This window comes from Micromys minutus, assembly GCF_963924665.1.
Source record: "Micromys minutus genome assembly, chromosome: 26".
NCBI classification, from domain to species: domain Eukaryota; kingdom Metazoa; phylum Chordata; class Mammalia; order Rodentia; family Muridae; genus Micromys; species Micromys minutus.
In genome coordinates, this window is record NC_137961.1 from 19,127,585 (window position 1) to 19,142,513 (window position 14,929).

Below are 14,929 nucleotides of genomic sequence, written 5' to 3' on the forward strand. Positions count from 1 at the left end.
CTTGTTTTGCCTATGCCTTCCCATTCAAGCACTAACCAGGCACATCTGTCTGTTTGTCCGTCTGTCTATCTGTCTGTCTGTCTGTCTGTCTATCTATCTATCTATCTATCTATCTATCTATCTATCTATCTATCTATCTATCTATCTATCTATCTATCTTTCTATCTGTCTGTCTGTCTATCTGTCTGTCTGTCTGTCTATCTATCTATCTGTCTGTCTGTCTGTCTGTCTATCTATCTATCTATCTATCTATTGCTTGTGTGTGAGTATGTGTGTGTACATATGTGTGCAAGCACATGAGTGCATCCATGTACACGGGAAATTCATGCATTTCAAGGCATGTATGTAAAAGTTAGCTGACGACCAGTGGGAGCTGGTTTAGCTATGGGGTTTGACTTTCTACCATGTGGATTTGGAGATCAAGTTCAGGGTGTCAGGCTTGGCAGCAAACACACTTACTCCTGGAGGCATCTCACTGGCTCTGTGCTTTCTAAATGGTTAAGATGGAAATACTATAGTCTATGTTTGGCCTTGGGACCCAGCACTGCCGTTTTACAGCCATGGACGCAGTCTGAAATCTGGTTGCTGAATCCTTGCTCTTTCTTTCTGCACAGTACCAGTGCAAGTCCGGCAGGGGCAACTTTGTACAGCCCTTGTTCCAATGAGGTGCTTAGTTTTCTTCTCTATGATTAATAGAGTTGGCATGTGACTTATGTGGCCAATGGAAAGTTAGGTGGCAAAACTAACATTGTAGTTTAAATGGATATAATTATACATATTATGTATGTATATAATGTATATAATATATAATTATAATGTATACAATTCTGGTCTGGCTGCTTGTACTTCTGACTTCTACCAGGAAGCAAAAATGCTACACTAGGAGCACAGAATGTAGCTTAGAGCCTGGCTGATAGTATCCAAACCTCAGCCAACCATACTCATGAGAAAGAGAAAAGTATTTGTAGTTGTAACTATTGGGATTTTGGGTTTCCTTGACAGTTAAAATGGCTAATAATCCATATGATCATAGACAAGTCCTTTTCTATTCTGAGCATTGTTTTTTTTCTAAGTGACTGGAAGAATGTGGTAACACAGTCATTGTGAAAAAATTTGGGGTAGAATAAGATTGTTCAAAAATGCACTTTGACATCTTCAATCAAGTGGAATGCACTTCAAAGGTCAGGTATTGAAGTATTTGTGTTGAAATGTTCAACTGATGTTTTCAAGTGCAGATGTGTTTGTGTACATTCATGTTTTCAATAATTACTTGAATACTGGGCAAACATGAGCCTTCATATTTCAGAACATTTTACAATAACTGTAAATGTTACAGTTAAAAGGTAATACTCAAACCACTACCAGTCAGAATTAGTCCGACAAGTGTTACATGACCTCACAATCTTCAGAAACCCCAACTATGAAAAATCCTAAGATTTTTCTAGATGAGTTTGATACACACTTCAGGGAACTTGGAGAAGGAGAAGGTAAGAGGTGAAGGAGCAAGTTCAGTACTAGGGTAGCCCACAGTGCAAGTGTCTTGGGAACTGGCTGCTGGAGTGTTTTCTTCTATGTCCATTCCTCTGTGAGTGATCCAGGCACATCTGCTAGGATCTGATGTGACTGGCAAGAGGTTGTCTCCTCACTTCCTAATACTCAGTCCCTCTTCAGTTTCACATGTGTTTGGTAAAAGAGAAGCATTCTAGGCTTCTGTTTTTAATCTATCCACTTGATGAGGAAGAACATAGAAGCCTGCCTTACCTGGACTGCTGACATTGAACTGTGGACTGTTGGGGGAGAAACTGTTGTGTCTCTGGACTCGGCGGCTGGATCGCTTTCCTGGCCATTGGATGGACAAGACTTCTGGCTTGGATGGCCCTTGCCTGAAACGAGAGCCAACACTGAACTTTACTGTCAGGACTTCAGTATGTTCTTCTAGGATGAGATCCTAAAGTATCAGCTACTAGGGGTTTCTGGGATATTTAATGGAGATGTGAGAAAACTGCCTGCAAACATGCTCTGGATAATCAGGCTCATTGTTATTACAATATCCAAATGAAAAGATGAGAACACTCTGGGTTTTCATTATTCTTAAAATTCAGCCCCAATAAAATTTAGTTTGCAACCGAACCCATCTTTCTATCACTGGGCAAGTCTTTAATAGAAATAAAATGTGTGTTTATGATGTGTAGTGTTTTGCACCAATTTGAAAATACCTATGACGTTTTCTTTGCTTAATTAATATTTTACATTTTTGTACCATTCTACTAAAAATTCATATATTTCAAAAATCCAAATATCTGAATATTTCTCCTCCCATACCCAGATGAGCCTCCACTCCATCTTCATAGACATTTATTAGCAAGTATTTGGTGTGCTATTTATCTTCCTACCAGAACTCAACATTCTTAAATCATATGCTTGCACTCTTACTTTGGGCTTTCTATTAGTGTTCCAATGTGAAATGATCAAGTTGGTGATAAATACATGGAAGTATAAGAGACGTCCAAGAAAGAAGTTTAGCTAAAATGATGGATTTAGCAAAATGGAAAGTTTGCCTTTCTTGTTCCTTGGTTGGCATATAGAACATGATTGTTGCACCTTAAACTATGTCCAGTTATGTGGCAAAGGTGAAAAATGGAAGACGTGGGCCTATAATGAGAAAAGGATAGACTCTGAACAGTATCAAGACATGTTGCACTGACCTTAGGTTGGCCTATAGAGTTCTCTAGCTAGAGAAGTCCCTTGAGCATCTGACTCACTCTCTCTATATTCTCTCTCTCTCTCTCTCTCTCTCTCTCTCTCTCTCTCTCTCTCTCTCTCTCTCTCTTTCTCTCTCTCTGTGTGTGTATATATATATATATATATATATATATATATATATATATATATATATATATATATATATATATAATTTCTATAATACTCATTTGCCTTTGTGAGAATGAGTTCTTAATTATTTTTTACTAGCAAAGATTCCGTTGGCTTTTATCTTGTATTCCTTTTTCTTACGGTTGTCTCCTTTGCTTGATGACAGCTAAGACTCAGCATGTCCTAAGGTAGAATTCTCACATAGTTCGGTGTGAAGTAGTCTCCATGTTTGTTCCTTTGTGCCACTAAGGCTTTAGGCCAGTCAATCATCTTAAAGAAAGCTTCCCCTGACTCTGGCCAGCTGTCTTGCCTTGTGTTCTTCCAAATCCAACCCCCAGTCTCACGTCCAGTTCTGTAGCGGACGGCCTGCTGCAGTCTCTCCCCACTCTCTGTCCTCCCCCGCAGGAGACTCAGTAGATCCTAGTGGAATATTCTATTTCTTCCCTCTTGTGGACACAAACCTCAAGTCCCACTCCTTACCCATCTCTGCACTGAAGACGTAATAGAAGAAATAGATACTTCTGTCAAAAAAATATCAAATCTGATCTGTATCTCTATTCCTATCTTTAACATACATACATCACACATACATATTTTGGCATAAAACATACAGGAAATATGGGACACTATTAAAAAACAACAAATCTAAGAATAATTGTAATATAGGAAAGAGAAGAAACTCAGGTCAAAAGCCAGACAATATTTTCAACAAAATTATAGAAAAAAAGTTTCTATTGAACATAGTACTACCTGAGGACCCAGCTATACCACTCCTGGGCATATACACAAAAGTAGCTCCAACATCTAACAAGGACACATGCTCAACAATGTTCATAGCAGCCTTATTTTTTTCAATTTTACTGGATATTCTCTGTATGTACATTTCGAATGTTATACCCTCCTCCCCCTCAACTTGCTTCCATGAAGTTTCTCCCTCTCCCAATCACTCTCTCCACCTCAGTTCATTAGCTGTTGATGGTGTTATTCTTCCCATGAGGGTGCAAACCCTTCAGCTCTTTCAGTCCTTTCTCCAGCTCTTTCATTGGTGTCCCCATGATTAGTCTGATGTTTAGCTGCACGCATCCTTATCTGTATCTATATGATTCTGGGAGGGCATTGAAGAGACATCCATGTCTGGTTCCTGCTAGTAAACACTTCTTGCATTAGCAATAGTACTTAGCAGCCTTATTTATAATAGCCAGAAGCTGGAAAGAATCCAGATGTCCTTCAACAGAGGAATGGATACAGAAATTGTGGTACATTTACACAATGGAGTTCTACTCAGCCATTAAAAACAATGAGTTCATGAAATTCCTAGTCAAGTGGCTGGAACTTGAAGCTATCATTCTGGGTGATGTAACCCAGTCACAAAAGAACACTCATAGTATGCACTCACGTATAAGCAGATATTATTCCCGCACCTCCCCCAAAAGCTTGGAATACCCAAGAAACCATCCACAGAACTTATGAAGCTCAAAACCAAGGAAGACCAGAATGTAGATGCCTCAGTTCTTCTTAGAAGGGAGAACAAAACAGGGGAGGAAATACAAGGCCAAATAGAGGAGCAGGGGTTGAACAAAAGATCTACAGAGACTCACCTTGAGAACCACTGCATATGCAGCCACCAAATCCAAGCACATCAACAAAACATTTTATTCCTCCAGAAAATGAACAAGATCAACAAATGCTTATCCAAATTAACTAAGAGGTAAAGAAAAATTTATCCAAACTAACAAACTTAGAAATGAAAAAAAGGGCATAATAACAGGCACTAAGGAAATCCAGAACATCTTTTTCCCCCACTTTTATTGGATATATTTTATTTTCATTTTAAATGTTATTCCCTTTCCCAGATTTCCCTCCAGAACCCCTATCCCATCCCCTCTCCCTGCTACTATGAAGGTGTTCACCCACCCTCATACCCACTCCCACCTCCCCACCCTGACTTTCCCCTACACTGAGGCATCAAGCCTTGGCAGGACCAAGGGCTTCTCCTTCCATTAATGCACAACAAGGCCATCCTCTGCTACAAGTGCAGCTGGAGCCATGGGTCCATCCATGAGTACTCTTTGGATAGTGGTTTAGTCCCTGGAGCTCTGGTTGGTTGGTATTGTTGTTCTTATGGGGTTGCAAACCCCTTCAACTCCTTCAACTGTTTCTCTAACTCCTCCAATAAGGACACTGTTCTTGGTTCAATGGTTGGCTTTGAGTATCCACCTCTGTTTTGGTCATGCTCTGGCAAAACCTTTCACGAGACAGCTATATCAGGCTCCTCTAAGCATGCACTTCTTAGCATCAGCAATATTGTCTGGGTTTGGTGGCTGCATATGGGATGGATCCCCAGGTGGGGCAGTCTCTGGAATCCAGGGAATCTTAAGGACATACTTTAAAAACTTATACTCCACCAATCTCAAAAATCTAAAAAAATAAATAATATTCTCAATAGATACCACTTAACAAAGTGAAATCAATAACAGATAACCAATTTAAACATACCTAAAACCTCTTAATGAAATAGAAACAGTAATTGAAATATCTTCTCCCCCAAAATGTTCTAGGATCAGATGATTTTACCATAGAATTTTATGAACCCACAGTTACTGATACCCAAACCACATTAAAACCTAAGAAAAAAAGAGAGCCACAGGCGATTTTTAAAAATGAACATAGATGCAAAAAAATCACAATAAAGTACTTACAAACTGAATACAAGAACACATCATATATCTAGAAGAAGAGCATCTACTATGATCAAGTAAGTTTCCTTCCAGAGATGCAGGAATGGTTCAGCATGAGTAAGTTGATAAATGTAATCCACCATATAACCAAACCGAAAGACAAAAAAAACACATGGTCATTTCATTAGATGCAGAAAAGGCCTTTGTCAAAATCAAACACTCCTTCATGATAAAAGTCTTGAAGAGCATAGGGATACAAGGGACATAACTGTAACATTACAGTAGGCCCATAGCCAACCTCAACTTAAATGGAGAAAAATGCAAAGCAACCCCACCAAAATCCAGAACAAGATAAGGTTTTCCACTTTTCATACCTACTCAATATAATATTTGAATTCTTAGCTAGAACAATAAGACAGCTGAAGGAGATCAAGGGGATTCAAAATGTAAAGTTCAAAGTCAAAGTTTTATACACACACACACACACACACACACACACACACACACACACACTCACACATAATCTTTGAAGGTTAATTAGCAGAATCAAATTGAAGACCAAAGTCTACATAGTTATAGAAACTTGCATTTTGATAAGGAGGCTAGAAACACACACTGGGGAAAAAAGCATGTTTAAAAAAAATGGAGCTATTTAAACGGAATGTCTGCATGTAGAAGAATCCAGTTAGATCCATACTCATCACCCTGCACAAACTTCACTCCAAGTGCATTACAGACTTTAATATAAAACCAGATACACTGAAACTGTTAGAAAAGAAAGTAGGGAATAGCCTTGAACTCACTGGTGCAGGAAAAGGTTTTCTGAACAGAACATTATTAGCACAGACACTAAAATCAATAATTAATAAATGGGAACTTATGAAACTGAAAAGCGTCTGTAAGGCAAAGGACACTGTCATTCAGACAAAGTAGCATCCTACAGAGTGGAAAAAAGATTTTTACCAACTACACATATGACAGAGGATTAATATTTAAAATATATAAAGAACTCTTAAAAACTATATACACTTCCCTCAATAATCCAAATGAAATGGAGCACAGATCTAAACAGAGAATTCTCCAAAAGAGGAAACTCAAATGTCTGAGAAGCACTTCAGGAAAGGCTTAACATCCTAACCATCAGAGAAATACAAGTCAAAACTACTTTGGTATTTCAAGCCTATATTAGTCAGAATGGCTAGGAACAATAAGATCAATGAAAACTCATGCTGGCAGCAATGTAGAATAGGGGAAAACTTGGCCATTTCTGGTGAGAGTGCAAACTCATGTAGACATCATGGAAATCATTGGGGTGGTTTGCCAAGAAGATGAGAATCAATATACCTCAAGATTCAGTTGCACCACTCTTGGGCATATACCCAAAGGATGCCTTATCCTATCTACCACAGAGTCACCCGGTCAACCATGTTCATTGATGCTTTATTCATAATATTTAAAAACTGGAAAGAACCTTGATCACCCTTAACAGAAAGAAGTATGGATAAAGAAAATGGGGCACATTTATGCAAGGGAGCATTACTCAGTTGTCAAAAAAATGAAACCATGGGATTTTAAGGTAAATGGATGGAATTAGAAAAAAAAATGGGTAACGGAATGAGTGTCTCAGATCTAGAAAGACACATACGGTATGTATTTCCTTATATCTGGACATTAGCTATTAACTCTAAGCTAACTGTTTTATGGTCCAAGGAACTACAGAGGTATGTTTACAGAGGTGGTGAGGGACCTGGGGTGGTGGGCAGATAGATATTCCTAGGACGTGGGAAGAGAATAGGGCGTTATAGATGAGTGGAGTGGCTGGGATGGGATATCAAGTGGGAAGGTAGTGAGAGTGAGGTGGAGAGAGTAACAAGAGTAAAAATATGGGGTGAGACAACTAAAATTAAGGACTACTTGAGGGGCAGTATGGACACCAAAACCAGTAGATGCTTCCTAATATATCTAATATATAATTGAAATAAGTTATATGAGAAAGGGATCTAAATGAATCTGCCAACTAATGGGGTCAACATAGCACCATATAGATAACTTTTGTTACAAAAGGAAGATTTAGTATTTGGATTGGATTCCATCTAGTTGAGTAGTTGTCCACAAAGATCCCATGGGAACCCCAGACAACCCAGCCAAGGCTCCATTGCTAAAAACAACACTTAGACAACTCACTAAACATGGAAATATTGAGCTGTTGCCTATGTAGAGACCTTACTTACATGTCCTAGTGTCTCTGGTACAGGAAGATATTCTGCATTCTACCCAAAGAGAAATATCAACCCCATTACAAAATATTTGATTTACAGTGGTGTCCTGTCTATAAGATACGCTAGGGTAATGGTGACACAAAGCTTGTGGGAGTAACCAACCAATCTCTGAGTGACTGAAGTCTCACTCTGTGGGTTGAAAACTATTCCTGATTCTGCTTGGGTGACCAAGAACCTGAAACTAGATAGTCTAGGGCCCTAAGGTAAAACTAAAAACTACTGTTCTTTAATATAATGGAGTGATAAAATGATTCTTAATGAGATTTTACTATTCTCATAGATCAGTGCCTCGTTAAGTCATTATCAGTAGCTCCCTCCTTCATCAGATAGGGACAAATACAGAGCGATCCACAGCCAGACATTATGAGGAGATTGAGAGACCTTTGAATACTCAACTCTAGACTAGATATCTCCATCCAACCCTCCCACCAGGCCTCAGGAAACCCCGTGGAATAGGAGGCAGAAAGAGTTTAAGAACCAGAGTGGATGGAGGACACTGAGGAAACAAAGCTCTCAAAATGAACATGAGCGATGCTCGGAGTAACTCACAGAGACTAAGGCAGCATGGTCAGAACCAGGTCCTCTGCATATATATATTGTGTGTGTGTGCGCGCCTTCTTTTGGGCTTTCTTCCTCTTGTTTGTTTTGTCATCCTGTTCCAATGTGTTACTTTTTGTTTTATTAAGAGAAAGATTGAGAGTGAGACAGTCACACACACACACATACACACACACACACACACACACATGCACACATATACACATTCATGCACACACACACACACACACACACACACAGGGAGAGAGAGAGAGAGAGAGAGAGAGAGAGAGAGAGAGAGAGAGAGAGAGAGAGAGAGAGAGAGAGAGAGAGAACTTTATCCTTTCCAGATGTCCTGGATTTTCCTTTCTTAGAATGTCTGGGCACTTCGTTGTCTGTAATATTCTGAAATGTCATATCGCATTCCTTAGTGTTAGATTAGTTTTTTAAAAAATCATTATAATGAGTTCTTAGACCAATTTACCAGGCTGAAGACTCACACTCTTGTTCTGAAAGCTTTTTTGAATTATTCTTTTGATACCCTTGTTCTTTTCTTAGAACGTCTATTTTACAAACCCAAGATCTCTTCAACGTTCTCTCTAGTTTTCTAATCATATATTTTCTTTCTTGCTACTTGGTAAAGATTTTCTTATAATTTTATATTAAAATATTCCCTAAAGAATTTTACTTTTACAATTACAAATTTGGAGGTTTGAGACAAAGCTTCGTTGCCTGCTGTAGATTCTTCTTCCTTTAGTAACAAGTTTGCCTTTTGATGGGTCTTTTGATTTTTTTTTTCAGAATTGTTTTATGATGGCTAAAGAAACGACATTTTGATCCATCTTGGTATCTTAGAGCTGCTTGTTTCTGATGCAAGCTCTTAAAAGACAACTTGCTGAGAAGCCCAATCCCTTGAGCTCCACCCAGTGACCATAGCTTGTTCTTGCTATGACTAACTGTTGGTTTTGGCCTCTGTAACTTGCATGTGGAGACATTCAAGAACTATCTTGAGGTCAATTTGACCATCTAATCTTGGCAGAACAGAGCAGCTCTTGTGGTTTCTCCTTTAAAGGCCATTTTGTCACCTACCTCTGTACTTTATGTTTCTGATTTAGGTTAGACTATGGCCCTGCTAGGAGCTTTAATAAATATGGCTAATTATAATCTGAATTAAGTTTGATGGTGGTTCCAAAATCCTTAACAGTTTCTGTTTCTTCTGGTTTTGTTTTGTGCTTGCTTTGTGCTTTCCTTTGCAACACCCCTCCTACTACATTCCAGAATGAGGACTTAAAAGGCTGGCCTTTATATTTTTTATTGCCATGACAACTTAGATTTTTCTTTCTTTTTTTTTAATTGGATATATTTTATTTCCATTTCAAATGTTATCCCTTTTCCCAGTTTCCCCTCCATAAAACCCCTATTTCATTCCCCCTTTCCCAGCTTCTACGAGGGTGTTCACTGACCCACACACCCCCTTCTGCCTCCTCACCCTGACATCCCCCTACACTGGGGCACTGAGCATTGGCAGAACCAAGGATTTCCCTTCCCATTGATGCCCAACAAGGCCACCCTCTGACACATATGCAGCTGGAGTCATGGGTCCATCCATGTGTACTCTTAGGATAGCGGTTTAGTCCCTGGGAGCTATGGTTGATTGAAATTCCTATTCTTATGGGGTTGCAAACCCTTTCAGCTCCTTCAATTCCTTCTCTAACTCCTCCATGGGGGACCTCTTTCTCAGATATATGGTTGGCTGTGAGCATCCGCCTCTGTATTTCTCATGATGTGGCAGAGTCTCTCAGGAGACAGCTACACCAGGCTACTGTGAACATGTATTTCTTGGCATCAGCAATGTTGTCCAGCCCATCCCCAGGTGGGGGAGTCTCTGGATGGCCTTTGTTTCAGTCTCTGCTTAAAACTTTGTCTCCATATTTCCTCCTGTGGATATTTTGTTCCCCCATCTGAGAAGGACTGAAGCATCTGCACTTTGGTTTTCCTTCTTCTTGAGCTTCATGTGGTCTCTGAGCTGTATCTTGGATAATCCAAGCTTTCGGGCTGATATCCACTTATCAGTGAGTGCATACCATGTGAGCTTTTGTGATTGGGTTACCTCACTCTGGATGATATTTTCTAATTCCATCCATTTGCCTAAGAATTTCATGAATTCATTGTTTTTAATAGCTGAGTAGTACTCCATTGTGTAAATGTACCATATTTTCTGTATCCATTCCTCTGTTGAAGAACATCTGGTTCTTCCCAGATTCTGGCCATTATAAATAAAGCTGTTATGAACATAGTGGAGTATGTGTTCTTGTTATATGTTGGATCATCTTTTGGGTATATGCCCAGGAGTGGTATAAGTTGGCATTTCTGTATGCACTGCCATTATTAGTCAAGTCACATCTTCCATCGTAGTCTTTAAGCCTATTCATAGGTTTGACTCTGACTTTATCTTAGATTGCTCTGTTATTCCAGAAGTATCCCCTAACTGAACACTCTGTGTCTTGATGTCTGTGATCTGGAAACGGCATACAAAGGGGTTTTAGATGTCGTGGTTAGGATGAAGGCCTTTGTGTTTTATCTTCCACTTTGGGTCCTGCTCCTGTTGTACTTGGTTTACATGTTTGGACCTCTAAGATTCTCCAGACTGGAAAGAAACAATCACTGCAAACCTCTGATAGGGATTCCCACAATACACCGGTGTCCGTTTCAGCTCACAGCCAGTTCCATATGGCTCTGTTGATCCTCCAGCATCCCAGGGTTCTTTGGTCTCACCACAGCATACCTTCTTCTTACACAGTCTGTGAGCATTGCTTTCCCAGGGCTTTTAAACCACATTATACCTTCTTTTAAGATTTCTAGTTTTGGGGTTGGGCTTTTCTTCCCTTTACCGTGTGAGTGTTCATGACTCTTTTATCCAGGCTTTTAAAATGTCAGTTTTGAAAGTTTAGGCAGAGAACAACAACAAAGACACTCAGATGTATTAAGTTTCCAGTATTTAATTTTTCTTATGGATTTTCCTACAGCATAAACCCTGTGCTTCGGAAACACAGCAACAGGGCAGCTTTTCTCTGACCAAGCTAGGGGATCATAAGCCATAGAAATATTTGCAATCACTTGTGGGTGGAACTAAAAGCCTAAAAGCCTTTTTTTCCCCTTCTATACTAGACAGTGATCAAAAGTAAAGAATGACTTTCAAGCCCAGAGGGAATCATTTGCATCTCTGCTTTTGGAAGGAACTTGGAAAACAGAGCTAACTTAAGGATTCCATTATACAAAGAAAATCCACATACAATTGCACTGTATTTAGGAAATGAAGCTTGTGGGAAGGAGGGTTTATGCAATAGTCCAGGGCTCCTCTCCAGGGTACCGTTCACATCACATAATCATTTCTCTTGCCATTAGCTATTAGGCTCTTTCAAAAGACAGGGAATTAAAGTGGCTCCCACTTAGCCAGTTTGCCTGAGCAGATACAGAGATGGTAGGAGATGCCATCCAAGAGTCACCTCTCTGACATTCCAGCTGTGTATATCCCCCTCTCTGAAATTGCCATTTTCACATGAATGGGCACAGACATTATGCTCAGCCCAGCATGTCTGATTCATTATTGCAGGATGAACGATGTTGTGTGATTCTGCCTGGGGCTTCTAGAAGGAAGAGATGTTTTCTCTAGATTGCATCCTTCTCAACAAGTTTGTATCCCTTGGTTTCACAAACATTAAATTCTAAAGTAATATGGATGCTAAAGAGGAAGAAAATTATTGTAACCTTGGGAATTTTAATGAAACCCACAGCTTACAGCTATTGACTATGTAAGGTATCATTGAATTCTCTTTTGTGATATTGAAAACTGAGGAGTTTGGTAAATCCTGTTTTGGCCTCTCTTTACTTTGTTCTTTTCTCATACAAATATTACTATATATAGTTGCTAGCCTAATTTTCTTTAAGTCTTGGTTTCATTGGCCTTTTATAACCACCGTCACCAAACCTATGATATAATTAACTTCCAATACATCCGGCTAGCTTTTAAGATTTCCCAGATAGCAGAAGGATTAGCCTCCTTATTGTCCCTGCCCTGCTGCTCTTCTGTTGGGTTCACTCCCATTCATTCAGCTCTGTTTGTTTAACAAGTAGAACATAGCAATGTGAAGGCCCTGGTACGCAGAGATACAAAGACTAATGGGGACGATGAGTAAGTACAAATCTGAGCTAATTAAGTAGGAATACAAGGCACACCTAGAACACTTGGTGGGGGACATGAAGGCTTTATAGACAAGGAATTGTGAAGCATCCAAAACAAAAACAAAAAAGGCCAGAAAAGCTAGCTAGATGACAGGTATCCAATGTGGGGTGGGCTAGAACACATCCCTTCCATACAGACTATCATTTTGCCTCTCAAAGTCCTCCTAAAGACCCAGTTCAAGGCTTCTCTGCCTAGAAAGCTTTGCCAAGGCTGTGTTGATTGATACCCTGGGACCGGACAGCCTCCCTCTTACTGTAATTCTGTCACTGGTGCTGGTTCTGGGAGCTCCGCTCATGTTGACCTTTGGTAACAGCAGGTAGGAAAATGTGACCCTCGGAAAGAACACATAGCCTTCTAGGGCTAATAAATGCTTCTTTCTGAATCACCAGAAAATCCACAATGAATATAATGGGCACAGACCCGTAGTGGTGAACATTTTCCTCCATATTATAAAATGAATTTATTCAGAAACTCCTGAGATTTTCTCAGAATGGGGTTGGGCCTGGGTATCCCTTGATGCTGTAGTTAAATTCTGTATCACAGCTCTCCCCACACTGTCAAGAGACCTGTGATAGTTCCCATTACTCTAGCAGTTTTGGAGCTATAAATCTGGAAGTAAAAGGTTCATTAATCCTCCAATGTCTTACACTTATTTTTCTTAAACTCTGTATTATTTTGTTCCTTCCCATTAAACACAGCTGCTGTGCAGCTTCTGGTTGGAGGCACAAGCCTAACACAAGAAAATAATTTTGTTCATTAAACATTTACGGTGGGTGTGCGGCTCTGGGTGAGGCTTATGCTTGCAGGAAATAACTATAGAAGGGAAAAAGAGAACCCTGTGGGAGAGATTGACATCCAAGAGGTCTGATACATGCAGGATCACAGGTGAGGCCCCAACCATTACGCCAATACCTGGCCTAACATGGACTTCTCCTAAGACTCAGGAGGCACAGGAATCCCCACCCAGCCAGAGAGTTTCTTATGATTTACACCTGTTTCTGGGGGCAAGTGCAAGAACATAATCAGCAGAAAACAATGCTACTTGACACTATTATAACCCAATTCTTCCACCACAGCAAGCCCTGGATATCCCAACATACCTGTAAAGCAAGATTCATATCTAAAATCCCATCTCATGAAGATGATAGAGGACTTTAAGAAGGACATGAATAACTTCATTAAAGAAATATAGGAGAACACAGTTAAACAAATAGAAGCCCTTAAAGAGGAAAGACATGAATCTCTTAAAGAATTACTGGAAAACACAAACAGGTGAAGGAATTGAACAAAACCATCCAGGATCTAAAAATGGAAATAGAAACATTAAAGAAAACACATAGGAAGACAATCCTGAAGATGGAAAATCTAGAAAATGGAGTATACTTCACAGATGCAAGCATTACTAACAGAATACAAGAGATAAAAGAATCTCAGTTGTAGAGGATTCCACAAAAAGCAAAAAGCTCCTAACTCAAAACCTTCAAGAAATCCAGGAAACAATGAAAAGACTAACCCTAAAAATAATAGGTATAGAAGAGTGATGATTCCCAAATCAAAGAACTAGTAAACATCTTCAACAAAATTATGGAGTAAAACTACCCTAACCTAAAGAAAGAGGTGCCAACAAACATACAAGAAGCCTACAGAAACACAAATAGATTGTACCAGAAAAGAAATTCCTCCCACAACATAATAATCAAAAAGCTAAATGAACAGAACAAAGAAAAATATTAAAAGTAGTAAGGGAAAGAGGTCAAGTAACATATAAATGCAGACCAATAAGAATTGCAACAGACTTCTCAACAGAGACTCTAAAAGTCAGAAGATTTTGGGCTGATGTCATACAAATACTAAGAGAACAAAAGTGCCAGCCCAGGCTACTTACTATATCCAGCAAAACTCTCAATTACCATAGATGGAGAAAATAAGATATTCCATGACAAAACCAAATTTAAACAACATCTTTCCATAATCCAGCCCTATAGAGGAAAATAGAAGGAAAAGTTCAACACAAAGAAGGAAGCTACACCCAAAGGGGGAAAAACCCAAGAAATTAATTTTCTTACAACAATCCCAAAAGAAACTAACCATAAAAACACAATAACAACAAAATAGCACCTCTCATAACAAAAATAGCAGGAGGCAACAATCATTGGTTTTTAACTTCAACATCAACGGTCTCAATTCCCCAATAAAAAGACATAAGCTAACAGACTGGATTTGTAAACAGGAAGAAGCAATTAGCACACACAGAAAACACACCTCAGTGACAAAGACAGACACTACCTCAGAGTAAAAGGCTGGAAAAAATTCAAAGCAAA

The 14,929-nt window shown here is 39.3% G+C and overlaps 1 protein-coding gene across 1 annotated transcript in view; it reads right to left on the bottom strand.

The window, feature by feature from the left end:
- The window catches only part of NECAB1 (N-terminal EF-hand calcium binding protein 1), a gene marked incomplete at both ends in the record, with an annotated part of 152,462 nt that overhangs the window by 30,247 nt on the left and 107,286 nt on the right, over positions 1 to 14,929 (bottom strand). Inside the window, one exon of the mRNA XM_080938763.1 lies at positions 1,762 to 1,883. Coding sequence (XP_080794889.1) covers positions 1,762 to 1,883 — 122 coding nt within the window. The remainder of the gene's footprint in view (positions 1 to 1,761; positions 1,884 to 14,929) is intronic.